General features: G+C 47.0%; 9 protein-coding genes across 9 annotated transcripts; 6 read left to right on the top strand and 3 right to left on the bottom strand.

Moving 5' to 3' along the window:
- Positions 1-399: 399 nt before the first annotated feature.
- AGABI2DRAFT_71274 (hypothetical protein) lies at positions 400-3363 on the top strand (the record flags this gene model as incomplete). The annotated part of the gene is made up of 11 exons (XM_006461761.1): positions 400-680; positions 739-853; positions 907-996; positions 1047-1390; positions 1440-1539; positions 1598-1871; positions 2222-2330; positions 2393-2539; positions 2604-2763; positions 2827-3211; positions 3269-3363. 11 exons carry the CDS (start codon positions 400-402, stop codon positions 3361-3363), a joined length of 2100 nt encoding a protein of 699 aa, XP_006461824.1.
- AGABI2DRAFT_193205 (hypothetical protein) lies at positions 3276-6004 on the bottom strand. The gene is made up of 7 exons (XM_006461760.1): positions 5881-6004; positions 5750-5820; positions 5563-5695; positions 4866-5504; positions 4633-4809; positions 4311-4577; positions 3276-4256 (listed from the first exon to the last, which is right to left on the bottom strand). Exons 1-7 carry the CDS (start codon positions 5965-5967, stop codon positions 3828-3830), a joined length of 1803 nt encoding a protein of 600 aa, XP_006461823.1. The 5' UTR covers positions 5968-6004; the 3' UTR covers positions 3276-3827.
- A 167-nt stretch (positions 6005-6171) lies between these two features.
- On the bottom strand, positions 6172-6736 carry AGABI2DRAFT_193204 (hypothetical protein). Its single transcript, XM_006461759.1, has 2 exons — positions 6413-6736; positions 6172-6361 (listed from the first exon to the last, which is right to left on the bottom strand). Exons 1-2 carry the CDS (start codon positions 6703-6705, stop codon positions 6283-6285), a joined length of 372 nt encoding a protein of 123 aa, XP_006461822.1. The 5' UTR covers positions 6706-6736; the 3' UTR covers positions 6172-6282.
- Positions 6737-6935: 199 nt separating this feature from the next.
- On the top strand, positions 6936-8882 carry AGABI2DRAFT_118673 (hypothetical protein; the record flags this gene model as incomplete). The annotated part of the gene is made up of 3 exons (XM_006461758.1): positions 6936-7146; positions 7196-7685; positions 7742-8882. 3 exons carry the CDS (start codon positions 6936-6938, stop codon positions 8880-8882), a joined length of 1842 nt encoding a protein of 613 aa, XP_006461821.1.
- A 508-nt stretch (positions 8883-9390) lies between these two features.
- On the top strand, positions 9391-11671 carry AGABI2DRAFT_118672 (hypothetical protein; the record flags this gene model as incomplete). Its single annotated transcript, XM_006461757.1, has 9 exons — positions 9391-9450; positions 9510-9565; positions 9635-9903; positions 9975-10042; positions 10099-10206; positions 10255-10626; positions 10678-11011; positions 11070-11315; positions 11379-11671. The coding sequence occupies 9 exons, from the start codon at positions 9391-9393 to the stop codon at positions 11669-11671; spliced, it is 1806 nt and encodes a 601-aa protein (XP_006461820.1).
- A 2996-nt stretch (positions 11672-14667) lies between these two features.
- Positions 14668-16781, top strand: AGABI2DRAFT_193199 (hypothetical protein). Its single transcript, XM_006461756.1, has 11 exons — positions 14668-14719; positions 14769-14982; positions 15047-15066; positions 15121-15332; positions 15383-15588; positions 15644-15789; positions 15833-15967; positions 16026-16338; positions 16390-16460; positions 16521-16608; positions 16662-16781. The coding sequence occupies exons 2-11, from the start codon at positions 14802-14804 to the stop codon at positions 16721-16723; spliced, it is 1434 nt and encodes a 477-aa protein (XP_006461819.1). The 5' UTR covers positions 14668-14719; positions 14769-14801; the 3' UTR covers positions 16724-16781.
- Positions 16782-16826: 45 nt separating this feature from the next.
- On the top strand, positions 16827-20144 carry AGABI2DRAFT_178826 (hypothetical protein). The gene is made up of 6 exons (XM_006461755.1): positions 16827-16944; positions 17014-17398; positions 17505-17642; positions 17695-19153; positions 19207-19593; positions 19643-20144. Exons 1-6 carry the CDS (start codon positions 16935-16937, stop codon positions 19856-19858), a joined length of 2595 nt encoding a protein of 864 aa, XP_006461818.1. The 5' UTR covers positions 16827-16934; the 3' UTR covers positions 19859-20144.
- Positions 20145-20784: 640 nt separating this feature from the next.
- Positions 20785-22633, bottom strand: AGABI2DRAFT_205761 (hypothetical protein; the record flags this gene model as incomplete). The annotated part of the gene is made up of 7 exons (XM_006461754.1): positions 20785-21236; positions 21303-21538; positions 21597-21662; positions 21776-21856; positions 21907-22237; positions 22292-22476; positions 22517-22633. The coding sequence occupies 7 exons, from the start codon at positions 22631-22633 to the stop codon at positions 20945-20947; spliced, it is 1308 nt and encodes a 435-aa protein (XP_006461817.1). The 3' UTR covers positions 20785-20944.
- Positions 22634-24045: 1412 nt separating this feature from the next.
- On the top strand, positions 24046-26776 carry AGABI2DRAFT_71198 (hypothetical protein; the record flags this gene model as incomplete). The annotated part of the gene is made up of 11 exons (XM_006461753.1): positions 24046-24183; positions 24238-24266; positions 24316-24604; positions 24728-24942; positions 24998-25262; positions 25317-25431; positions 25531-25698; positions 25752-26006; positions 26055-26260; positions 26310-26438; positions 26492-26776. 11 exons carry the CDS (start codon positions 24046-24048, stop codon positions 26774-26776), a joined length of 2094 nt encoding a protein of 697 aa, XP_006461816.1.
- Positions 26777-26920: the final 144 nt, after the last annotated feature.

Raw genomic sequence — 26920 nt, 5'->3', positions numbered from 1 at the left:
CACGACCTCCAACGAAAAAAAGTCTTTCCAGCGCTCGTGCTCCAAATTGAAGCTTGCTAACCCGCACGCTAGGTACGTTTCAGTTCCCCCTCCCCCCTCACCGACCGTGATGATTTCCGCTTTGCACGTCAGTCTTAGTGTAGAGCTCAGCTCTTCCCAAAAGATGACAACATTTCGCACTTTTCTGAGCCCATCGCACAATCTAGAGTGGAACCTGTCACTTACTTTTGCATTGCAGGTCTTCAACAGTCGAGCGAACTTCGAAGCGAGGTTTTAAGACTCACTGGGATAAAATTTACTACCGTACCGGGACTAACGTCACTTTACCTATTCTCTTCACTGTCATCCCTGCGTCCTCTCTCAATATATCATCATATCCTGCAGGGGTGACTTGCACTCATGTCCGCTGGTGGTGCATCCTCTTCCTCCAGGGTTTCTGGCCTTCCAAGCAGCACGCCGAAAGCACCTCCGCTTGTACCCACAAACCACGTCACTACGCTGGAGGGCGTTACTGTCCGCGCTCGGATAGATCCAACCTTGACTGTAGATGACGTGTTGAAGCAACTGTGCTCTAGCCTCAAAAAAGAACCTGCTTCTGATTTTGCGTTGAGGGATGAATCAGACGAGCTTGTGACCAATGATAATTTGAGGAAGAAGATCAAGGGAAGAGTGGGTCTGAAGTGAGCATTTCGTCTAAGGATGAAGTGGATGGCATAGTCACTAACATGCGTATAACAGACTTGTCAAATCGCCGTCACGTCAGGCCGCCGATACAGTAGAGGAGCTTCAAACCAGAGAGGAGAATGACGGCAAGTTGAGGATGGCTTTATTCGAGCTGCAAAAATTCATTCGGGTACCTACAAATGGTCATTTTTTCCGTCTGAATACAACTTAAACGCGTTATAGGAGGAGCAATTTGTTCAAGAATTCCTCAAATACGGCGGCTTGCACATGTTGGTGAATCATATATCCATTGCTTCACGCAATTCACTTGCTGTGAGTCCATCATCACGTATCTTGTGTTCACATCGTCATAGTTCATATAGTACGCGCTTACTTCGATGCAAAATCTAATGGACTTTGACTACGGCTGGGGGAGTCTGGATGACAACTTCATCCTACGCGTAGTTCAGATACTTTCTTCATCTCAGTCGCCTATCAACGTCTGTCGACCCGCAACGGTTATTCTTAAAAAGCTTGTCGAGGCCGATCCTCTAAGTGCGCCGGGAACGCTAGCAAGCACTAGTAAAGGTCCCCCTGCACTTCCTCCCGGTTCTGTGTACCGTTACGGTTTCCAGGTCGTGTTTAATCAGATGAAAAAAGAACGGGGACTCTTAGGGACAGTAGTAGATCGTCTCGGAAGTGCAGACACAGCGATGGCTCAGTACAGGTACTACCATCAGCATTTCCCCGAATTTTGTGACTGACTGGTGCTCCAGCATGATGCTCATTAACTCCCTTCTTTCTCATGCTAACGACGATGGCTGGGAAGAATTCGTTGCCGAGCTGGAACAGCTGAATATCCGGCAGGCTTTCATCGTGAGTGAAAGTTTTACCGCTCACGAGTGAGTAACACTAGTTGCTAAATGCCTCATAGCGATCAATGTCATTACACACAATCGAGGATCTAACTTCCTGCATCCTGGACTTTCAGGCTAACATGGTTCGTGTGACATATCGGAAGAAAACCACGTTAGTGGATCCGGAGCATGTACCCGCGCATAACGATGCATTGTCGTATATTTGGAATAACAGCCAGCTAGAAGTAGATGAAGATGATTTGGGCGGCATCGTCCAATGGCGAAAATTGGGGTTCGAAAGTGAGGACATAGTACAAGAATTCAGTGAGGTTGGAGTTCTAGGTCTCGATTGTTTGGTATGCGATTCTTTCTCAATGGGGAAGCAAAACGTCACATAATATGTAATGCCAGAGAAATTTTGTTGAAACAGATCCGGATTTCTCGAAGGTGAGGGATTATTGGAACGTATTTCCAACTAAAGCGCTGACCCTGCATTTTTAAGCTTGTATTGGAACAGTCTAGTAGGCCAGAAGACCGGCGATGCCCCCTGGGAAAAGCATCGAATGAAGTAGTAGAGCTACTCTCCGTATATTGGAATATTTTTGAACCCGGTTGTTAGTACCACCGGACGACGTCATGAGGGATCTCGCTGACTCTGCTTTTAGATTCTACGTCGACGACATTCCAACCTTTCTTTCTAGATTTCTACAGAGTGCATTTCCTCGCAACGCGGTTCTTCCTTAGAATGTGGGGTGAAAGTGGTGCGGCCATCGGTGATTTTCAACGGGTCCTCGATCTAGTCCAAAGCCAGTGCGTACTTTGTGACCCTAAATTTCTTCATTTTAGAAACGTATTGATCTCAATCAAACCAGAGTCAAGGTTGCTCTCCGTAGCGAAAGCGTTCGGCCATGGCGTGAAGTGGAACAGGAATTCAATCAATCCGATTACCGCGCTGTGCGTGACCGTCAGATGAAGGAGCTAGAATTGGAGGACGATTTACTGAATAAGGTGCCTGTTCGGTAAGTCAACATGGATTTGTCAGGTCAAAATTGATCTTTATGCTATGTAATAATGCCTTCTAAGGAATCTCCGGGCCAAGCTGTACAAAGAATCATATGAATTCGTCCGACAACAACGAATTCAATGCCTACTCCAGGGTGCCTGGTTCGTTATAGCACTACCCCAGAATGCACCCAGGGAAGTGGTACGACGACCGAAAAGGCCCTGGCGATTTATGCGATTGGTATGTAGTCACATTGAATGAACGGCCGAATAATGTCGCTGTGAACTCAACAATGCCCAACAGGACAGCGGGCTAAAGTACTTACATTACGTTGACAGTGCCGTCAAGTTCCCTGTTCGGAGCGGCCTTGAAGACCTACCCGATCGTATTGATGTCTCCTTGATCAATGATATTGCTACTGGAACATGTGCTCCTCCACCGAATGTCCTTCGAGGCGACGACGATTTACCCCCCGCTGGCGTACTCTCCCCTTCACCGTTGTCATTCTCACTTTTGAACGCACATGAAGGTTCTCTAGTAGATTTGATCGCTCCTGATCAATCCCGTTGGGCTGATTGGACAGACGGACTGAATATGCTACGTAAAGATGGTGGGCACGCGCCTTCGACTGAGACGTCAAGTTTTGTGCAGGCGCTCACAGAGATCGGGTTGAAGATCAAATTGTTAGGTAAGATTTATGTTGGTCTCGATGGATGGAGTAAATATTTGATTAACATCTGTACAGATCTGTCAGGTGAAATGGTCGAGATACCCACAAACCTTACAGCTGGCCCTCCACCTACTGATACCAATTTTTTCTTTTCGGAATCCCTGCTATAACCAATTTATACCATCGGTCGGATGTTACTATAGTACGATCGGGCTTATATTTATTGTATTGTCGACCCTTTCCAAATGTCGGCGGCTCGCTTCACCCGAATAATAATGCCATGTACATTCGCGGCAAGCTTTTCAAATTGGGAGACGGATTGGTATCGTTAACAGAGACCAGCATGTATATTATGATATACCTAGGTATGCAGTTGAAGCAAACAAAAAAACTATGACATGATATGAGTGTGCGGTAAGTATGATTGTGATGGAGTGTGATGGTATAGTACACGAAACGACGGGGGTTGAACCCGACAGTGATGGGGATGCGGCTGGAGTCTGTGTCTAATGCAAAAGTCAAAAATGCGCAAGATAATCAAAAATCGAACAAAAATAGGCGATAACGCCGCAAACGGAGAGACGAAGAAGAATTCCAAACTCGAGAAATCCATGGAACGCGATCCGGACAATGTTTAATGGCCATTGGTGAGAGGCTTAGTTTTGGCGAAAAATTCCGCGCCAGCTTTTAGGAAAGGTTTGAAAATGGCTTCCGTATCGTGGAAATCGTTGTGTACAACGTTCACCAAGAGGCATGTTTCCATCAACTCGTGAATAAGTTTGTGCGACGGCGAGTCCGCTTCATATAGGGCAGCCCACTGTTTTCCAAGTTCAAATGCCTCGTCCTTCCAGGCCATGAAACTGATGGCTTCAACAATGGTAGGTTGTATGATTTCTTTTCCCGCAAAGACACCCCATGTGACCGCATTGGGTCCATCGGAATGGGTGTTTGTCCGGAGGTCACCTGCTTTGTTGATCACGTAGTAAGTGATGTTGGAATCTCGCTCGATGTGGGGGATCAGCAGATCGAGAAGACTGGGGGTAACAAAAAATTCAAGGTACGCCTGAACATATACATGAGTACGTCATGAGGCATATGTGATAAATGGTATCCTGACCTTTTGGTAGACATAACCGTTTGCAGGACCCCAACCAAACACTTTGTCGTCGCTTCGAGCCCCGTTGACGGCTGGTTGGGAATTAATAGTCAAGAAGCCCAAGTCGTTCATCTGTGCGAGTTGTTTGGCGATGACCGATGTCTCAGTCTCCAATTTCTGATCTGACCAGGGAAGAGCGGTAAGTTCCCCCGTGCAGAAGCGCGTGAAGAGACTCGTAACGTCTGCAAAAGTTTTGGGTTCACCCCAGAGTTTGAGAGCATCGTCTTTCTATTGAGCATGGTGGTAAGTCTCTGTTTCGAATTATGCAAGAAATAATACATACGGTGTGCTTCAGCGAGACACCATAACCATCTAATTCACCATATGCGGGACTGCGAGAATCACCGAATCTTCCATTAGGATACTCGTCCCAGTTCTCGGTGCGAGAAACGTATGATTGGGCCCTGTTGGCCCAAAAGATCGGACGAATAGTTTCTGCGCGCCGACTGGGAGTAAGCGACTGAAAAATATTCATGATCAGGATATTAGTCGTGAAAATATAAATACACGACATACTTGACGCCAAGGTAAAGGTTTGATGGTCTCGACCCTTGGGACAAGATTGAGTTCCTCCAAAAGCATCTTGGTCCCCTTCTCGAGATTCATGGTATAAAAGTGTAACCCTTGAATTCCTAATGGTTCGGCAAGAATTCTCCGGCACATGTCCGCTACAAGCTTGATACCGAGCTTCCGGACTTGTTCATCGTTGTTTTTGATCGGCTCAAGAACATCCATGAAGGATTGCGGAATGATGGTTTTCGCGAGGCTGGTGGCTCTCATGAAACCATTCCAAGTCTGAATAGGAGCGATACCGGGAATGATGGGGATGGTAATGCCGTGCTCTCGGACGCAATGCACCCATTTAATGAAAATTTCGACGTCGTAAAACATTTGGGTGAAGATGAAAGAACATCCTGCATCAATCTTCTCCTTCAACCATATCATTTCCTGCTCGAGCTCTTCTGGAGGCAGTAGCATTTGCTGAGGGAATCCAGCGATAGCGATGTCGAAGTAGTCGCCATAAAGTTTGCGAATATGCCTAACGAGATCAATACCGTGCACGAAACCACCTTCAATGGCTTCCCACTCTTCCTTGCCGGCTGGAGGATCACCACGTAAGGCCAAGACATTTCTGCATCCGCTAGCCTTTGCTTCCTGCGAGTGTGACCGATGATTGGTTAAAACTGGCTGGCTGAGGGTAGATGATACGCACACGAAGAGCAATGTCCACCTTTTCTATTGGCATATTGGTACATGTCAAGTGCATGCATGTTTCGATACCAATGAGTGACTGACAAGTCTTGACCATTTGTGAGGTAAGCTCAGAAGTGCGACCTCCAGCATTCCTGGATGAACGTGATGAGAAGATGATTTGGGGCGCTCGTACGCGATGGACGTACCAAGTGATATCAATGAATTCCGGACCCAGAGCGCGCATGCGCTCAATACGGTCGAGAAGGTTTTGTAGCCCCTATGGAAGATAATAGACGCCATATATTGATGCCCTAGGAAATGCATAGGGAGGACCCACCTGAGCAGTGCGAGGGGGGAAGTACTCGAAAGACCACCATAGTTTGTTTTCTTTCGACTGCTGCTGGATTTTCTGGCTGATTTTCATGGCGTGACTGCGGGGTGCAGTGGGTGTGTGGAAGCAACAGAGATTGGTTACAATTTATTATGGGACGATTGGTCTTCCTTATAAGGCAAAATTAGTACTTGCTTTTTTCCGCCTCGTCCTTCCCTACTCGCCATCCAGCAACCAATGCCTCGGCTTCTTTGACACACATTACACACCATTGCAGCGTTGCTGCTGCATGTTTCCATACATATTACCCTGAAGGTCAATAATCAACGCAAAAACGTAATCGAATGCAGCCAGAAAAAATACATGAGTCTTCGATTTGACAAATAAATACGTGCATCGTTTCATCCATTAGTTCTCCTCAATGACGAGCACAATACATGTGCTGAAAACTACCACGGCAACAATACCAATGACCATAAGATGAAGGCTAGGGTCGCTCAGAAGCCTGCTTTATGTCAGGGAAACAGAAAAGACTCACCTAGTCCCTCGGAAAAATGGGTGGGCCTTCCGAAGGTCCCAATAACCGCTATAGTACTCCCAACACGCAGCCAAGATGCAGACAAGTGCAGCACCATATTCGACTGCTGATAATGGCACACCTCCGACTTCATGCTCCTCTTGAGGCTGCTCTGGAACAAGTCGGGCTTGCAGAAGGACAGACCATGACAGGAGGGCGAGTAGTAGAGCGAGCTTGATATGCGACAGAAAATTACGCTCTAACATACAAAAATCTCTGGCTTGACTGCCAGCATTCTCGACCTCGTTCGACATGGATAAGCTTGAGACTTGAGCTTGAGCGCTTTGGCACTTGTGCCCTGCTCCGCTGAACGCATCCAAAAATGGTAAATGGCCCCAGATCACCTGCCGCAGTCTTCGTATCATGTGACTCCTGCACCGCGCTATTGACCTTTATTTGGTTCAAGTTCAAGTGCATCCATCTACTTACCATCTATTGGACCAGCAAGGCGCACAATCGCTCGGTTGCCAATCACGTTTTCTCCATGGGGTTCCTCAAACGTATCTTCTCGATTGGCAGCAAGAAAAACAGAAAGCAAAGTTCCTCTAAGCCGTTGCCTGCAACAGTCGAGGAGGAACAGAGAAGGGAGTTGGAAGAGGAAGAACACGAAGCCGCCGTCGGTCGTTTACTTCGATCATCCTCTAGTAGGTATGCAGTCGTCAAAGAGATTGACTACACGGATCTGCCCCCCCTTCGTAAGGAGTATCCACTTCATTTTTGTATTTCAAACTGATTTTTGGATAGCCCATCCGATAAATGACGTTCTTGCTCAATGTATGCCAAAAGAACAAACGCCCTCATTGCGTGCTTCTCCGTCTACTCTGAGTCTCGCGAGCAGTACTCTCAGCCGTCACAGTACATTCTCCGTGACTCTTCATGGCCGTCAGAGGCATGCCATGACCGAGTTTCCTAACGCAAATGGGGAGTTGGGAGATGGCTCGCCCACACCAGTAAAATCCAAATCCACACGCGATGGAGCGAACTTGGCGGTTGGGCATCCACTTGGTCTTCGCTCTGACCCCTCTGTCGCCAGTTTGATTGACTTATATGATGAGCATGGGAGATTGCCAGTGGAGACCTTCTCTAACAGCCCACCATCCGGAAAGCAAGAACGCCCACAGAAGAAGCGCAATGGTTCTACTCTGCGTGAGTTGTTGGGTGCGCCTGACAGTTTGAGGTCAAAGGTTGATACCAATCTCGAGAGTGATATTTCTTGGGCCGAAAGGTTCCTTGAGTAAGCTTTTACTGTTGTTCAATACCCTATCCGATGCTGATAAAGCCATATGTTAGTGAGGCTGATAGTATTTCTTCAAATAATACTTCGTCGTACGGACCGCATACTCCCTCCACGCATTCCGATTTCGGCCATGACCGTGGTCAATCATCGAAAACTCACGATTTCACATTTTCTACCATTTCTACCAACAATGTTGACGATCTTGCAATCAACTCCATGGAAGTCGAACTAAGTAGTACTTCCGATACCAACCCAATAGCTAAGGGAACAAATCCGTATAAAAACGTAGATCCAAGCACTCCTCAAAGGGCCTCTCAGGTGTTCTCGTTCTTGACGGGAAGGCGCAATAATGGTCAGGTAGAAACGAACTCCCGAAGCACATTCAAATTTTCTTCTATTGTCTCTCATGACAATCTTGATTCCCATTTCTCGAGTGGATTTACTTCTCCTAGCCCACGCAAGAGCCAGGCTAACCAGAGCCTCTTCAGTGATCCTTGTGAGACTCCTAGGCAAATGGATGTGGCTATTACAGAAAATGCAGACGATACAACCCCAGGGCCACGGAAGCGCAAAGTTCGGGTGCTCATGACAGGGCCCACGAAAGTCATTGTGACCGCACCTACCCCGGACGCACATGCTACGTCAAGCCGTATCCCTGTTCGTGGACCCCGTCCACCTCCCCAAAAAAGGTCGTCTCGTCGTACACCTGCACTTACACACAGTACGAACTCCAGCAACTCCGCAACGTCCCGCCGCTCGAGACGGTTCAATGGTCCAACCTCTATCCCCCAACGTAGAACCTCCCGACAATCTTCGTCTGAAGGTAGCACAAAACTTTCAAAGTCAATTGCGGAAGCAGATGCGATGGCTACAGTGCTCGCTTTGGATCAGCTTGCTAGGAACAAACCTCCTCGTACGAATTCAAATCGTGGCGATAAAGAGAATCAGCTTGGACTGACAGCAAAAACGGAGTTACCAGCTACACCTTCGAGAAACCACGCTAGCCGGAGCTCTTTGCTTCGGAAGCCTATAGCACCAGCAGTTTTCCAGTCGCCTCGGAAAGCTATGCCTTCGCCATCTTCGTCATCAGAATTGTCTCCCGTCGGAAAGCAGATGATGGTGGACGCCAGGAGCCGTAAGCGTACACGAGAATACGAACAGGAAGTAAGACGACCCATTGGCGTACGGATTTGAACGAGTTTTCTTGACGAACATTTTGAAATGCAAACTTGTGTATCTGTCTGTTAATTATTGCATGGACATTGTCTCTTCATGACACCACATTAGGGTTTCCTGTCTCCTTGTGCTATCACGTTTTGTCTTTGCTATTTATTGTGTTTCATTCTGAATTATCGACGTGTTCTTGTTTCTGTATGTAAATACTCCGAGTCCTACGCTATCGCGTTAATCTTCCGACTAGTGTCAAGAACGGTAGAGGCTGCCTTTGAGCGCACACTTGTTCTACCTGATTGTATAAACTATATTTGATGTTATGAAGACTTGAACTTCTCTTGGGCTGTCGACAGTCTTCTTCAAATCTTCTTTGACGCGTTCCAGGTGTCACGGACGCGTGACGTTATTTGACGCGTGGTGTTCTCTCATTGAGGCGGGCGTGTTGGCAGATTGGTACTCAATACTCAGACCCCGACCAGTGACTTCCCATCTACCATTCCTGCCATCCTTCATCGCTCATCGCTCAGCCATGACAACGCAAAACATCGAAGACTATCTAACAAAACAACTCTTCATCTCCAGGAACATCGTGAGTGAATCATATTGGCTATTTGAGCTTGAGCTGAATATCTTTTGCTTTATTGAAAGGTGACCTACCGCTCGTTAAGTAGGGAATTTAGTATTCACGTTAATGTTGCCAAAAAGTTCGTTTTTCATTTCTGGTCGAATGATCTCTTCGACCAAGTATAACTGCACAACTAATCGCCGATTAGTGAACTGGCAGCATTTCACGCCAAGACCGCTAACTCACGCGACCAAGTGTGTTGTGCGACATACATTGTCAGCGGGCTAGTATTGGACGGTTCGGGGAAGGGAAAACTTAAAGAGAGTCAAAGCTCGAGTGACATGGATGTCGACATGGGCTACGGGTTCACACCGACGCAAACACCGGACTATGGGTTCGCTAATGGTAGTGATCAGTATGGAGGAGATGTTGTGGTTCAGGTCAGAATGACTGTCGTTGGTGAGGATAAGCTCGAAGGTATGCATATATGCTAATGATAAGAAGTTATTGACTTTGAATCCTTCGGTGTCATGAATAAAACTTACCAGATACGAAAGCGAAGTATGAAAAAGTCACTTCGATGCATGTCTATAGTTTGAGCCCTTCTCCAATTCGAGTGCGTGTCCACCGTTTTCCGTATCCTACTTGAATTTCATTCATGAGTTATGCTAGGATGCAGATTTGCTTTGTGAACCCACGCGGCAAATCAGGGAAATCGATAACCGGAAGGGAATTGAGATGGCTAAGGCTGTTGGGAGGATTATTGGAGCAGATATACAGGTTTGGTATTTTGATGTTCAATGAACGTCGTCTAACACATATCCATAGATGCTTGAGGGTGGTATAAAGGCCAAAACCAAAACGGCTGCTACCACCAATGCTCAGCCATCAGTCCCGAAGCTGAAGGCGGGGGCAAGCATTTCCACCGCCGCAGTTACAAAAAGCGAAGATAAAGGCAAAGAGTCTGTTAAAGAAGAGTCAAAGAAACCCAAGCCTACCGGAAAATTGAACTTTTTTGCTCCCAAGGCTCCCAAAGAGAAAGGAAAGGAAATATCGTCCAAGGATCCTGTGGAGCCGAATAGGAAAATGTTTTTCGGTGCAGCGTCGAAATCTTTAGCTTCTACAGGAAAGGTTAAAGAAGCCACACCTACGTCAATAGTGCCACCCCGGAAAGAACCTAAGAAAGTGGAGCCAACAAAGGTACGCGTGTTTACATGGAATATTCAATTAAATCATAAAAATTCTTTATAGCGAGGGACAAAAAGAAAACCAATTGCTGGTGGTCTATCAGATGAGCAAGATGAGGAAACAAAGTCTAACTCCGCCGCTCCATCAGGGCCACCTTCCCGTTTCTCTTCTAAACCTCCATCTACAAGATCTTCTCCCCAACCGGCGAAGCTTTCGTCCAAACCGCGGATTATACAATCATCTGATGATGAAGATGATAATGAGCCGCCAATGAAGAAAAGTCGCAGACTGCCACGGCGCAAAGCTATTCCTGGCTCCGATGATGAGAGCGGGCATGATTCGAAAGCCACTAGTGAAGCGAGGGAAGCTCTAAAATCCATGATGGACTTAGACGACGGTATGTATTATCTAAACCTCTCTTTTTTTGGAGTTTCAATGTGTCATACATTACACAGATAAAGTGGAGAGAGTTGCTAGAAGGGCTAAGGTGGGGGCTTCGGAAGAGACAGTTGAAACAGAGTTGGAACAGGAAGTACCAGAAGATGTAAAGAAAGATGAGGATGTAGAGATGTCTGATGATAGAGCGGCAAAACCAAAGCCAAAACTGAGAAAGAAGAAAAAAGTCATACCAGTGGGTCGGAACGGCCTGAAGAAGCGTCCTGTGACGAAAACTCAGACGGTCAAGACAGACGATGGTTGGAGTATGTGGCATCCCTTTGTCTACCTGTCAGAACAGTGACTCACCCGCGGATTTCGGAACTCAGCTGTATGTGATTATACTTCCTATGAATCCTGCGAAGAAGTGGAGGAGACGAACGAACCTGTACCCGTGAAAAAGGGCAAGCGAGGCCCGGCAAAACCTCTCAAAGAAAAGAAAGAAATGTCTAAGATAGCTGGAGCAGGGGGCGCTGCTGTCGATGCAACTGCATCTGGGGAGGATGGCAAGTCGAATACGACAATTAAGATGTCTACAAGTCAACCTGCGGCTAGGACAAAGGGCGGTCAGAAGCAGAAAACACTGGGTACATTTTTCGCACCGCAAAGGCCCAAGAAGTAGCTTTATCCTTTCAGATTACTCTTTCAAGCTTGGCCGAGCTCAGTTTACCTTTTTTAGTTTAGGTTACACTGCAGGACGGCGATGCCAAATATATATTTTTGGAATTATCGTCAACCTGAGAGCTCATATAGCCAAATATCAACGTCAAATGGAATATTCCCTGACCGCTATCTATTGAGACTGAACTCGGAGTTGACGCGTCGGTGTGGTCCGAGGGAGCACCCCATATGGATCAATTCATTTCCGTAATGAAATCAACTTCTCTTCTTTGCAGCTGTTCTGGGCTCCGAGATCTTCCAATCTTGATTCAGGCGCTGCTGAAAGCTCCCTACTCGGGTGGCAGGCGTTCATGACGCGAGCGCGCCGTTTCACATGGACATGAGGCATCTAGAACGTTCCCACACTCATTGCGGCCAAACCTACGGAATCGTGAAGTTCTCGCTTTCTTAGATTTGAGACTTACTGAACAATCAATCAGGCTCTTTGGAACACGTATCTGTCACCGACATCACCAGCGGAATGAGGCTAGAAGCCAAGAAGAAAAGGTTGAAGGAAAACTAAGCATATGTTTCGGTGATTGATATGTCATATTTGGTCCCCGATGGATCTTCTCGTCGCTCGAACTTCGTCTTCTACACAATTTTTGGACACGACCAAGGGTCTTGAAAGGAGGTATGGAATCACAAAGTACGACGATCTTGTGGGTTTGATTGTGGTGTTAAAACGGATCGTAGCTGAAATTAAGAGAAACAAAAGAAAAAAGTGAAAAAGGCCTGTGACATGCACCCCTACAGAGAGGAGTGATTCTTGATCATATGGTCGTGCGGGGCACGGTTTGGTTGTGCATAGGAAACTCACAAGCTTGCCGAGATCGCGATGAATCAGTTCTGATTAAATGATGAACCGTGCTAGATATATGGCTCTGTCACCACTGGTTTCCTCAAAAAATGCCTAGTCAGTGGAACGAAGCTGCGAGCTCCCCGACCTGCGGCGTAGGCGCACCCCGAAGTTCTCTCTCACCACTCGACGTGTTCCGATCAGCAACAAGATTGGGATTTCGTTTTCGTTTGTATATTTTATTTTTACTATTTTTGGGCGTGACGGTTATTTGAGAGACTGGTTTTCTTTATTTCGATCTCTTCCACCTTCACAGGGAAATACTTTCGCACCGGTTTGGAGATGATAACCCTGACAGTCGAGACTTGGTACGGCAGTAAATCTTATCTCCGGTTTGGAGATATTGGTTTCTCTTTAGGTAATGATTAAACGGGTTCGGCTCCAGGAATACAGTACATGTTCGTTGACGGCAACATTGGGTCATGGCCGGTCCGATCGAAAGACAGGGTCGGTGTGTATGTCAAGACTAACGAACAGTAGTTGAAAGTCGACGGAAACCGTGTCATCTTTTTCAGTGAATAACGTGGGCCGTGTTTAGTAGTGGATTTTTATCATGCTTCGGTTATACCTGCGGAGCGCCACCCCCTTTTTCCTGCTGGAACCCAGACTTCTAGTTATTACACGTGGCTATCTAACCACGGCTTAGCATTAGCTTGCTTTCTGCGGTAAGTATAGATGTAGATTTCAAAAACTTGGACAAAAAAGCCAAGGTAGGGTGGCGGCCCATTTTAATTAGTTTTTAGAAATCTTGATGGTTCGCGGTTCACAACCATGGCATGTATCAATTGACACTTGGGAAACCCAGTCAAATGCGGTACCATAAGTATTCTCATATTGAGTTGTGAGCGTTCATATGTTATATACCGCCCGTCGGTAACCTAATCAGTCACGAATATTGCACAACTACTGTAGACAAGTTTTGTATGTACAGTATTGGATAGACAATGATCACCGAAGTTCAACTCGCTCTGTTATGTGCGTGTCTGATATTTGTACTGTTGCAAACTCATTAATCATTAACGGGTTACAACGGTATGGTACCGATATCACAATAAATAAAGTAAGTACCCTCAAAAAGATCCATCGGACACTGCGACTTGATGCGAGTTATTCAGTCTCAGATTTCCAGGTCCTGGCATCAGTATTACCAGTGGAACAAAGTTGGACAATAGGAAAAGTCAAGTCAAACTAGATGAGACCGACAAACCGCTAACACTCTTTTGATAGTCAGACCTTGAGGACACAGATTTGAAGTATTTGGCATGCCATCGGGGCACCCCAATAACGGAGGGCACCAACCTGCCGACGAGTTCAGAAGAGAAAGCTCGTTTTCCCTGACGTAGCCTAGTCATGGGAGACTTTCTGGAGAAGTTATATGTTGGCGACCCAATCTCTGCGATCATGCCCGGAGCGTGTTTAGCCCTTGTGCGCAATGTTTTTGATACTGCGATGAATAGATTCAGACTCCTTTCATCGCTTGCGGCATGCTCTAGCATCACTGTTCTCGATGAACAATTATCACTCTTCACTTATTCAACAGCTCGGCGTTTTCTCCTTCTCGGTTATTTTGGACTTGTTGGTTCGGTTACTATCGCTGGACCTACTGATGTTAAGAAGTTACGAAAGACTTGTACTGGGTGCTGGTGATGAAGCTGCTAAGAGTGGTGGATCAAGTCTGTCGGCGTATAGCAGTGTCGACAAACCAGCGTATCTTCACATGAGGCTATATGCAAAACGTCTAGTAAGAATGTAAGGTCGCCAATCATATAGACGATTATACCTATTCCCTTCCTCTGCATGTTACATATACAGCATCAAAAGCATCTGGCCTGGATTAATTTCGATCTATCCTGCCTATTACTACGACGGCAGCCCACAAATTACCTCTGTAGTAGGCCCTTCTCCACGAGCCGCACTCCTTCGTATAAGTGTGCAGAATCAAAAGAGAATCAAAAGAGAAAGCAAAGAGAAAGCAAAAAGAACAAGAAATTTGGAGCACGTGATGAAATGAGGCGGCACGCGGCACGGATCAGTCGTGATCGAGGCCTGTGAGTTTAAAGGCAGCCCGAGTACTTAACGCACACGGTCTCGTACCCCTTACATTTCTCTCTTGCTTTTACCGCCTTGAGCTTGACACTGGACTCATTGCCTGTAGGAATTCCTATTATCAAATCTCACACTACTAAACGGTGCTTTCCAGCGCTTTAACCACGACCAAGACGAAGAGCATGAAATGAAGCAAACATACGGAATTGCACGCGACAACGGTACAGAAACGGCTGGGGGAAGTGACGAAACGAATGCTCTGCTTGGGAATAGAGACCCTGCAATGGCACCCGAGGGCAGCAAACGAGATGGGCATGCATCTCTAGGAAGTTGTATCAGTAACCTTTCGAATACCATCATCGGAACTGGTTAGTTTAGCTTACCCTCGGTTCGAATACCTTGCGAGTTTGAGTGACTGATCTGCTATCATAGGAATGTTATCCTTTCCTCTGGTGAGGAACCATTGTCGCGTGCTGTACTCCGTAAAGCTGAATAGCGCATTGTAGGCCATGGCGTCGAGTGGTTTTATTCCAGGTACATTAACCTGTATTTTCTCAGGAGGGGTAGCAGGTTTTGGACTGTACCTCTTATCGCGTTGTGCTACATATACCCAACACCGCCGGGCATCGTTTCACGCCGTATCTCAACTTACGTTTCCGAAGGCTGCAGTTTTCTTTGATGCTGCTATCGCTATCAAATGCTTCGGCGTTTCAATCAGGTAACTGTGTTTGCTTTCGCAAGATAAGAAGGAAGACTCATTTAATGCAGCTACTTGATCATCATCAAGGGCCTCATGCCGAATGTTGTGACCTCCTTTTACCATGATTTAAGCTCCGGAAAGATAGATCCTCCCGCATGGACATTAGACGGAGGAAACTGGATTTTTATCTTTGCATTGATACTGGTGCCTTTATGCTTCTTGCGACACATTGACAGTCTCCGCCACACGAGCTATGTTTCGTTATTCTCTGCTAGTAAGGCTTTTGGGTTTTTATGGGTGTCTCGTGCGCTAAGATGTTTCATTGGCAGCATATCTGATCGTAATCGTTATACGGTGCTACTTTTGGCCACTGAAAGGAATGACGTCTCCAGGAGAGATCAGGCTTGTCAAATTCCGTTCGGATTTCATATCAACATTTCCTGTCCAGGTCTTTGCGTTTACTTGTGCTCAGAACGTAAGTTCTTCTCTTTCTGCGTGAATCAATACTCATTTCGTAGCTTTTCCCTCTTTATAACGAGGTAACCAGCAACACTCAGAATAGAATGAATATCATAGTCGGAGGCTCTATCGGTTCTGCAGTGGTTACCTACGAGATCGTAGCAATCTTTGGATATTTAACCTTTGGCTCAAAGGTATGCATAAGGTCGCGAGAAGTCCTTGAGACGCGAAACATTAAGCCCGGATTTACAGGTTGGAGCCAATATTATCGCGATGTACCCGTCAACGTCTGTTTTCATTGCTGTTGGACAGCTTGCCATCGTAATTTTGGTTCTTTCTTCGTATCCTCTTCAGGTACATCCATGCAGGAACTCAATTAGCAAAGTGCTGCACCCGGAGCATGTTTCCACGTATAAGGCTGTGGCAACCGATGCTGATGAAGATAATGGTGATGGTGATGAAGACAACGGCAGGGAGCTGCCGACGTGGAAATTCGCGGTGATCACTGCAGGCATCCTTGCTGCTGGGTTTACAGTTGCATTCTTTGTCAGTGATTTGCGCATAGGTGAGCCACGAGGAAAGTCTATCGATGGCTGAGTGTTTACGTGGATGTTAGTCTTGTCTTTTGTGGGATCTACAGGATCCACGACGATTTCCTTTATTCTTCCTGGATTGCTGTATTGGAAGGTGGGTGTTGGAGCAAAACCTGTGCGGGAAGCTACCAGGGCTGATCTGTTGATGCTGCAGCTTACCCGCGATGAACCAAGTGCAAACAAGACACTTAACTGGGCCGCCTTTGTTTTGATGGTCTATGGGATATTTGTCTTTGTCTTTTGGTGGGTGGGGTGACTAGCCCGTGGGACGAGGTACTGACTGAATCTGTCCACAGCCTGGGGTTCAACGTGTATGAGGTGGTGCGTCCTGGAGTTAACGGGCAAGCGGTGCAGTGATTACAGTAGTTAGATGTACGCTAGGTAGTTTAGGGGAATGGAGTGATTTACCCACGGTCTGATGGAATGAGTTGCGACATCTCTGACACTTTTTCCTCTGAACCTCATGTCCTAACCGAGCTGCCGTGCTCTCCTTCCTCCACAACTCTCACCCGCCTCCCACCTGCCCCGCTCCGACCGCCCACCCACCCGGCCCCTGCTGCAACCCCTCATGTCTTTTGGTAAATCTTCTCTCCATCGTCGTTCTGCTGTCTAGATCGTTGACCGCCACCTCTCGTCCTCCAATACAGAACAGCCCGACCACCATTCCACCCCGTCGTCTGATACTCCCCCTCTTCTGACACCAACTGCCCTAGCGCCCGAGGCCCCCTTCGCGACCTCCACAAAAAACCCGATGACAGATTCACATCCCGCAAGCTTAACTTCCGCTGGTTCTAGGCCAAGCAATGGCTCATCGATTTCTACAACAGAAGATACCAACGCCCTCCTCTCTTCACTGCCTGCATTAGACGGCACACGATCTTCTGGGTCAGAAGCAGACAATGCAACAGCATCCGATTCTGGCCATCCTCGCGACGTAGACCCCCAGATCGTCGAGGCTCTTAGAGGAAAGGATAGAATTTATGTTTTGAAGCTCGGAGAGATGCTAGAATCATTAATAAATGAAGAGCGCAGGTGAGGAGCAATTTCAGGGCGGGTTTAGCCAGCGTGTGCCCCCACGAGTTGAGAATTTTTACTTACCCGTTCACTTTTCCCTCTTTCCCCTTTCACTCTCGTGAAGACCTCGCGTGGAGTTAGCACCGGTCACATCGTATCAAAGATTACTGGTTCATCGCTGTTCAGCTTATTATAAGCTGAGCCCAGAGACTGACCCAATGAGTAAAACCATCTACGTTTTTTCGACGTCAGAAAGCCGCATGTAAGTATATTGTCGATGCTGTGTCCGAGGTACTCTACTGATTCAACTTCAGGCCGCCGCTCAAAATATCAGAGCTGGTTCCTGCGGAAACCACCACAGCACCAGCCTTTAAAATAATGCGCCGATCATCGATAGGCCGCCGAAGTAAACCTTCTCAACAGGCGGCCTCAGTGACTACAGATGAAGCAGACTTGTCTGACCTCGATCCATCAGAGACTGGCAGTCTAGGAGGCAGAAGTAATACGACAGGTGGGAGTACCAAGAAGCGTATGACTATCGAGCAGCGTGAGGCTGCTTACAATGAAGCGCGAAATCGCATATTCATGGATTTCGAGGAGAAGGAGAAAGTGAAAGATAAAGACATTAATTCAAGCTCGTCTTCTCTCAGTACAGCGTCGGGAAGCGTGAAAAACGGTGGAAGTAGTGCAGGTGATGCCGATAGCTCTTCCGGCTCTCCTGCCACCGAGAGCGAGTGGTCTGGACCCACACGAAGACATGACCAGCGACACAATTCAGGTTATGCTTCTGCCTCTTCATCTACTCGTTCCATCCGTTCACCTGCATACATCAACAATGGCTCTGGAAGCTCGCGAAACTCTAGAGCCGCTTCACCTTCTTCATTCCAATATCCTTCGTTATATGAGCCTGCCGCTCCTTCAGTACCACTTTACGATGCAGCCCAACATTCAACGCCTGCAGCGCCCATGTATTCACACCCTCCCTACGGCTACGGCTACGCTCAGGGCCAACCAAACTCTTCTTATGCTCCATATCCTTACTACCCGCCTCCGTACCCGCATTTCACGTCACCTCCACATCCCCAGCAGAATGTTCCTGATCCAACCATGACATCTAATGGGGAGCCTTATCCTTCTCCACCACACATGTCTTACGGTCCTCCTTACTTATGGCCACAGCAGCATGCACCTTCCCCTCAAATGCAGCCTCATTCCGTTCCGCCGCACCCTCCTCCAAATGGACCTCACCCGATGAATTCATCAGCTCCTGGACAACCTCCTTACCAGCAATATATGCCACCTCCGCCCACCTATTCTTACCCAATGCCGGGGTATTATCCTCCCCAACCGGGGCATCATGTAGCCCCACCACCTCCTCCCACTCATCCTCCGCCGCCCATGCATGCGCCGCAAATGTACGAATCTCGGGTACCCAATAACAATATGGGAAATAATCAATTAAATGGTTTCAGGAACAGTATTCCTGGTGGTAATGGCACACCGTCTTCTTCAGTTAGTCGTCCTCCGCCGAGGAATGCCTACAATTACTCTGCCAATGGCAATGGTCCAAAGTCTAGGCAAGGTGTGGTTCAGCCTGCAAGGGCACCTTGGAGTTACGGTCCGGGCATTGGCTCGGGAGGTATGGTCTCGACAGCCCCACAGACGCATGATACTGTTGGGCCTCGCTTGAGCAACAGTAGAAGGCAGAGCAACCTGAGCAATTCCTCGGCAAATGGACGATCTGCTAGTGGTGACGATGGGTCCTCCGTCACGGTCAGTGCCATTACTACGTTGTCACCGTGATATACTAACGTGAACTTTTCCAGTCGTCTACTTCTTCTTCATCTCGGAGGGCCCAGACTGTGAGTGCTGGCTCACAGCATCCGCTACCCGCACGACCAGATTGGGCAATTAATCTTAAACCATCTCATAACCCTCGCAATATGCCTCCTAGTACCCCTCCAAGAAGCTTTAGTGGCAGCAGTACCCAATCAGGTTATTCGCGACATGCCCCGCAACTAAATTCCCCGGCTTCTTTGCAGTCGACAGACTTTCCGCCGCTAACGACCATGCAGCCTCCAGAGAGGCGTGTGCCGACTGGAGCTTGGGGTAACCCTTCCTCAAGACCGAATTTTAGTGTGATCAATAACAATGACGGTCACGAAATCAACAACCGATTGGATGACTCTGGGTTTGAACGACCTCCTCCGAAGGTGGGTAAGCTAGTCGTAAAATGAGCATACACTCAATTCCTCTGTTTAGTCAGCGGAACTGTACAATCCTAAGACTCCAAAGAGAGTACCGATGAATGCGCCCAACACTGAAAATAGGGATCCTTCTTGCGAAGTTGACAATGCTCAGGATGCAATAAACCGACTTGGCGACCAAGTCACCTCGCTTTCCCTAGCAAGTGGCGCTCCTGTATTAGATTACTCGGCTTCGGCGTCGACGATAGCGCCAGACCCTACACCAGCTTAGTAGATCCATGCGTTGGTTGATTGATCGTATCTTCTGGATTCGTTGCCGTCATCCTCACCGCCATTTGTTAATCTCTCATTTTTTGGTCTCACGCACAAGCACACCTCACGCCGTTGTCTAAATGTTGTCTAGTTGGGCGCTTTGAATGTTGATCCTTATCCATCTTTCGAAGGTGCTCGTAGCCTGCAGTTTCATTTTACACAGCCAGGCTACTTGCACTAGTTAGGCCCGATATATGTATGTATTTGCGGCATTAATACGAAATTTATTTGTAGTGTTGAAGCTGTGATTGGCTCTGTTTGGTCATTGTATTGAAGTCTACCTACTACTACCAACTCGCAGAAAATGACTTCACGGCTTCGTCATCGGCCGCAAACAGAGGAGGAGGACGCGGCAGCTCTGAAGCTTGGTCCAGGTAAATAGTGTTTAAGCAGCCATTCTCCCTAACAAGTTTAGTTTAAACCAAAGCGCTGTGTGCTGTGATTAGAATTCAACAATGCGGGTTGTCTGCTGATTTCGGAAGTCAAGTATCTGTTAGAGAACAGGGATAAAGACGCTCCAGACACTGCGTGCGTTCTATTGTCCAAAACAGTATTTGGAAGAGATGGGTGTTCATGCATTTACTAATTGTAGGGTTTACAACAAGGCTTTGGAGTATGTCAAGACATTTGCGAAGTTTAATACGACGGACTCGGCCAGTGCTGTCCGAGAGTGCGTTATTACAATCCCTACGGATTTACCGTATCCTGACAAAATGTGTTGTTTTTCTAGGATTCTTAGAAGAGAACCCGCGCTGACACAGTTCGAAACAGCACAAATTGCGAATTTGTGCCCGGCAGACGCTGAAGAGGCTAAAAGTGTCATTCCTAGGTATGTGTGTGAATTGAATGACTGGGTTTTCAACATTCATGTGGTTGTCGTCCAACAGTTTGGTAAAGATCGACGACGACCGATTACAGGGTTTGTTGGATGAGATTTTGACGATGAGGAAGTTCCAATCATAGCACTCCATTGTTCTGCTCTGCAAATTTTCAATACTGTTCTTCGTAACTAGTATATTGTATCTACTACTTATCCAATAGTATCCTATCCTTCTGTCTCTGCAAGCTGCTTTTTATCCAACTTTGCTTCTCTATCGCTGTCACCATCTTCACCATCTTCATCCTCACCTCGGCCATCTTCGGCCTGTTGCAACTTGGTTTTGATGTGATCTCCTTCGGAGAAACTGGTTGCATCGAACACACGTCGTTCACGGAACGGATTTTCCCTTTTGTCTCCCTTCTTGATGATCGCAACGTCTGGAATGATTCCTTCAGGATTGAGATATAATAAGTCGTTACCGGCGTAATTGTCGACCATGCGAATCCAAGCATCAAATCTGTTATGTGTGGCATTCGTAATGAGAAAAACCAGAGTTCTTCGAAAAATGGGGGAGACAACGTACAGCCCATCCCGATCCTCGATCTCTCGCATATTTTTATAGATGAACTGGTCTTTGAACTCGTTGATTTGTGATCGGTATGGTTCGAAATCGATCATTGGTCGGTAATCTGGACTATCAGGTTTGTGTTTTTCATTAACGGTATTCATTCTGCTGTTGTAAGACGCAAAGATTGGCTCCTCGAGGAGAAGGCCAAGGGATGGCATTTTGGGTATGAAGGCATCTGGATTTTTGTATAGCTAGAAATGGAAAGCGTAAGCGCGTGAGGCGCTTGATGAAGCAGTGCATGTGAATGACCTCGGTGACAATATTCGGCGATGTGTTGGTACGACAGGAAAGTACCAGGCTGGACATCATTTTCCGCTGTCAGATGCTATGTGGTAAATCTGCTTTTCCGCGGAGAATGTGACCAGCTTACGATCTAGAAACACGTAGCATCAGCACGAGGGATGGAGTAGGGTCTACAATTAGTCTCATACCTGATGAAGCATGAAACTTTGCCCATGAAATAGTACGCTGACCCATTCAGTGTCCCCATGAGTCACTGGGTCGGCAATCTTTTCCAGCGTGTTGGTTAACGAGTTTATCTGAGAAGAAATCTGCTCACCTCGATGCTTTTCATGTGGCGCATATTGCTTTTATCCGAGGCATCTCGACCGACGGTAAAATTATGGAAATTGTGGGTGCCAATGAATTTCTGTGCTGCGGTACGCAAATCTGCGATTCGGTCTTGAGTAACTCTCCAAGTACGTTTTCTTCGCATGTCATCCTCTTTAGACGAGTTGGGATTGTCCCAAAACGAGTGTGATAATATGGATCCATTATGACCTAACGATTCTGCATGCTGAGCGAGAACACGATGGAGATTACTACCGGGTTTCGGAGGGATGAGAAGGTAACTGGGAAAATAATACGTGTACTTTCTACTGTCGCATGCCCTGGATGAATGCGATGTAAGTTTTCAATTCGAAGGCCAAAGTGGCTGGACGAACAATCGCGCGTTGAACGAGTTTTGAGCTCGCACGTAGCCCCACAGTCTAATTTCTGGAGGTAATAATTCGTTTACACGACCGACAAGATCGGGAATGCCGGGGACGTGCATTATCATCTTCAAGGAAACAATGTTTCCTGCGGCATGAACGCCTGCATCTGTTCGTGCAGCACGAGCCAGAGCGACCTTGAGATAAACGTTAAATTCCGTAAAATATAGACAAAACGAAGGATTTTGCCTTGACTGGATCATTAGCATTATCCTGGGACACAGCACCGGCTTCTACCAGGGCTTTGAACAATGTACCTTCGATAGTTTTCAGTGGAGGTGGCTGACTATGCATGAGATTTTAGAGACATTTTTGCCTTGAATTTCATTTACGCGACATACTTTCTTTCAACCCCTGGCGCTATATCAGACATTCTTGCTCCGCCGGAAGATGCCTAAACGGTCAGCATCAGTCCGAACATACCGCTTCCAACATTTTGGTGCCATGCAGTTAACATCACCTAGTCCATCAATATTCAATAGTCGATGGTGACGCGCGCAAAGGATCTGTATTATACTTCCTCCAGCTTCGTATGGATCACTCGGGTTATATTCAACAGATAGCAGGAACAAGGCTTAAAAAAGCTCTATCGACTCAGATTCTTCTTGTTCCCAGTAATAGAAAGGCTGTACTGGAGACTGTACACCCTTGGACTACAGGATCGTGCTTCAAGTCGCATCATCCCCGAATCACCCCTCTCAAGGATGAATGGTTGAATGTTGTCGAAGGAATATTGATTTGATGACCCTGCACATCTTTAGAGGTGCGAAGAAGTCTTGATAACAGACCATGACGGTAAATGCTGACAGCAGGCAATATTTAGTAACCCTAAACATGTTAAGCGTGCTTAATCATCCGTTGTTATTGGCTTCCTCAAAATAGATTGGTGAAAGTTTGCGAAGCATGTGAGTCTGAAATCAAGATAAAAACAAGGAAGGGGTTGTCCCTCACAACTGCATCGACAAGGTTCTTTCTAGGCTCATTTTTTGCATTCAAATCCAACTATATTTTTAACTCAGATACCAATATGTTGGACGTCCTTGTTCAACGGATTCCAAGCACGGCCCCGTCAGCTCAACAAGGTTGCACACGACTGTTGGAGCATCATTTTATGGGAGTTAACGAAAAACTTGGACAGTCACTTTCTGTGCTGTCCTCGCGGAGATGACTGTGGGGCGAACTTCATGGAAGTCAGAGGTGACCGGTGATCATTGGCTATGCCATCCTGTTCCGAGCCAGTGATCTAGGCATGTGTATGGTCTGCCTGCATCTTCCAACTCAATGAATGAGCCAAGACGGAAGATAGAATTAACCTGACATTAACTTGCTGTGTCATACCAGTCCTCACCGCTCAGTAGCACCGGAAATTCATAAGTATGGGCTAGTCATTTCATAGCAGATCTAATTGGAGATAATCCGGAATCTGAGAAACACTTAGAAGGGTTCAGAATATCTCAAAGTGCGGGGTTTTGCGATGTTTTCAGGCTTCATGTTTCGCATCTAACCGCTCAACTTCTATATCCAGTCACAGGCCCGTGGTATACTAAAAGCCCAGCTTCCTATAGCATCTACGTCTTCCTCCCAGAAGCTATGTCTAGCCATTATTCAGACTTCCCCTCCAATGTCAGAGGTGGCGACTTAAAGATGAAGCATAGAAGGGCTGCGATTCGCCCTAACCACGCTGAATCTCCGCTTAACTGCGCTGAATGTCGACGGCATGTACCCTGTGCTTACCACTTTGCCCGAGGCTGACATCGCCCTCCTCTAGATCGAAACTCCGTTGCGACAGATCCATTCCTTGCAGCTCGTGCGTTAAGCGCGGTTGTGGTGCCATCTGCCCCGATGTGCGTTGATTTCTGACTATCGTGCGGCCCAACACCATCCTCACTCCCGAGCAGGGTTTGCTTACGACAGGTCCGGGAAATCGGTAGGTCCATACGGATACAAAGTGGCCACCACCTAATGTGAGTTTGAAGATTTGTAGTAGCTACTACCGAAGAACTTCACGAGAAGAATCAGCAACTCAGCTATCGTATAAGAGTCCTGGAGGAAGCCCTGCAGACTTTACACTCAGAGAGGTCGACGGTTCCTCATCCTTTACTCTCAGAAGCGCTGCTCAGGATCAAAACGCCTCTGCAGCGAGAGCCACTTCCTCCGCGCAGTAGTAACACATTCATACTAGGCGATGTCACAGGCCCACAAGGATCTATGTCTATTCACGACCCCAGGGTATCCAGGTACCACAGTGGCACAGCAAACTCCCTGGTAAGCTCTCCTCCCATCGTCTTAGTCAAAATTTCCGACACGGTCTCCCAAGTATTTCTTACAGGTAAGCATGCGCTTCTGCGTCATGCATATATTTGCGAATTCAATTGACGCTTGAACAAGCATGGTCAACAAAGGGGCACATATGCATCCGAGGAGGTCTTTAACAACCTTCAACCCTTTCTGCCGCCCGAGATCTTGACAAAGGCGTCCATGATGCCTATTTCGTATTGCCCAATATCTAACAAGGCGAATCTTCAATGTTTGTTGCCTTATTTACCCACTCGAACAATCTCGATGGAATTACGGTCCCTATTCTATACCTACGCATCCTGGATGTAAGAAGGGTCAAATGTTTCCATTCATGCCAACGTGACTAACCTTCATATTGAGGTATAATCCTGTCGCAGAAGACATTTTTGAAAAGCACATCTTTTCAACTTTCTATTCTTCTAGCGCCAGTGTGCAACTACCGGCAGACCCATCAACGACTCACAAACTTTCCTTGTTATTTATGACATTAGCGATTGGATCTTTGATGGACCCTTCACTCTCCCCGTACAATATGGAAGCGGAGCGGTATCACCAATTGGCTCGAGCAGCACTGTTTCAGTCTTCCCTTTCCGAATTGGCAACCCAGTATGCCGTGGAAGCCTTGGTAATTTTTTTTTTTGGATAGCCCTGTCCGATAAGAAATTGATGGATCTTACAGTTTCTTATGAGCTTTTACCTATTTCTGGTGGATCGGTACGGAACCACTTCCGAACCACGGTGGCTTATCATGGGCATAGCAGTCAATATTGGACAGAGTGTGAGTTCAAACAAGCGTTGTTCCATTGGCGGGAGAGTTAATCAAAAGTCCCAGATTGGACTTCGTAAGATGATAGGCACGATGAATGTAACCCGCTTCTGATATTTTTCCGTAGACAGGGACAGCACGCACTGGAGTTTTGAAGCCGCCGAGACTCGGCATCGCCGCCAGCTCTTCTGGGAAATCTTCACGTACGACTCCTGGCAATCGTTGACTTTCGGTAGACCGCCTTCTTTTTCCCTTTCTCACATTGATTGTAAATCGCCCTTCCTTGATTGTAGCGGTGGCCCTGTTGAAAATATCTGTGAGCTCTGTGAATACCCTTCTTGATAATAGCTGATTCAATTATAGTCCACGCATGGAAACACCGGTTTACTTCAGAATGCATAAGCCCGCTTCATGTGCATGCTTTTGGTACCAATGTACCTACGTATGCAGCTGTACTCCAGCTTGACGAGCAAATACGGTCCTTCCCGATTCCACCTATCCTTCGGTTGCCTGAGCCAAGCAACGGCAATAACAGCCCTGTACGTCCAGACATGATTGGCCCGACCTTGCAGCGGTACATTGTATTCGCTATGCGTGAAATGAGTGAGCTTGAATTTAATCTGTTTTATCTCCCCCTTATTCCAACTCTAGGTCGGCTGTATCTCCACAGGGTTTTCTTTGCCAAAGCTATCATTGAACACCCAGAAAACCCTCTCCAGAGTCCCTATCGTGACTCCATTGAAGCAGTCTTCCATTGTGCTCAAACCTTCGTTGAACGAATGTGGAACCTGCATTCTCAAGCTGAAACAATTTGCAGTAGATTGTGGTTCTTGTGGGCTCACATGTTTTCTTGTTCTGTGAGTATATCTTGCTGCAAACCAGGCTTTATTTAACGGGTGAATGCAGGTTATATTGGCATCTATCGTAATACGATGTCCCTCCGAGGGATTAGCACCTGCAGCTCTTGTTCAGCTGGAGTCAGCCTCTAAACTCTTCTCCAAAGTGGCGCCTGGATTTGGAGCCGCCGATCTCCTCGTATGTCTTTGGTTTTCATCTTCAAGCATTCGCCGTTTATTTTTGCCTGGTAGGAAACCATGCAGCACCTCCAACGCAAGGCTCATTACAATCTAAGTGAATATCAGCGAGTGGGCACGTTGAATAGTCATATGGCTGTGCCCTACACTGGACCTATCATAGGGGGCAACAATCTCGATGTGATCACTTTGCTACGAGGCAGCGCCTTTATAGGTGCAAAGGCGGAGCCCATTCATCTGTCGAGCCCGCAGGTTCCGCTTTCGTTCCAATCATCACCTCAGATTTTCCCCCATAGCGTGTCTGGAGCTAATATACCACTCGGTAGGTTTCCGCTCTAACAAAAGTTGCTTGTCGAAAATCCTGCCACTGATACGGCGCCAGCTGCATTCAATAGATATGACGCGGCCAGCACATCAGGCCATCGATATGATAAAGCCACACAAACCTTGCAACCACCGCAGAATGCTGCTTATGCCACAAGT

The sequence above is a fragment of the Agaricus bisporus genome (genome assembly GCF_000300575.1).
Source record: "Agaricus bisporus var. bisporus H97 unplaced genomic scaffold AGABI2scaffold_6, whole genome shotgun sequence".
Lineage (NCBI taxonomy): Eukaryota > Fungi > Basidiomycota > Agaricomycetes > Agaricales > Agaricaceae > Agaricus > Agaricus bisporus.
This window is presented reverse-complemented; position numbering and strand designations above follow the sequence as displayed.

Bases quoted from the DNA above. Each gene is read 5' to 3' on its own strand.
- AGABI2DRAFT_193205 (XM_006461760.1), bottom strand. From the start codon at position 5,967: ATGAAAATCAGCCAGAAAATCCAGCAGCAGTCGAAAGAAAACAAACTA. The intron at 5,821-5,880 runs GTGGGTCCTCCC...TATCTTCCATAG, and splicing joins TCCCCCCTCGCACTGCTCAG to GGGCTACAAAACCTTCTCGA. The intron at 4,257-4,310 runs GTCAGGATACCA...GTATATGTTCAG, and splicing joins ACGGTTATGTCTACCAAAAG to GCGTACCTTGAATTTTTTGT.
- AGABI2DRAFT_193204 (XM_006461759.1), bottom strand. From the start codon at position 6,705: ATGTCGAACGAGGTCGAGAATGCTGGCAGTCAAGCCAGAGATTTTTGT. The intron at 6,362-6,412 runs GTGAGTCTTTTC...GAGCGACCCTAG, and splicing joins CCATTTTTCCGAGGGACTAG to CCTTCATCTTATGGTCATTG.
- AGABI2DRAFT_178826 (XM_006461755.1), top strand. The intron at 17,643-17,694 runs GTAAGTATATTG...ATTCAACTTCAG, and splicing joins TCGACGTCAGAAAGCCGCAT to GCCGCCGCTCAAAATATCAG. The intron at 19,154-19,206 runs GTCAGTGCCATT...GAACTTTTCCAG, and splicing joins ACGATGGGTCCTCCGTCACG to TCGTCTACTTCTTCTTCATC.
- AGABI2DRAFT_193199 (XM_006461756.1), top strand. From the start codon at position 14,802: ATGAAGCAAACATACGGAATTGCACGCGACAACGGTACAGAAACGGCT. The intron at 14,983-15,046 runs GTTAGTTTAGCT...CTGCTATCATAG, and splicing joins GAATACCATCATCGGAACTG to GAATGTTATCCTTTCCTCTG. The intron at 15,067-15,120 runs GTGAGGAACCAT...AGCGCATTGTAG, and splicing joins GAATGTTATCCTTTCCTCTG to GCCATGGCGTCGAGTGGTTT.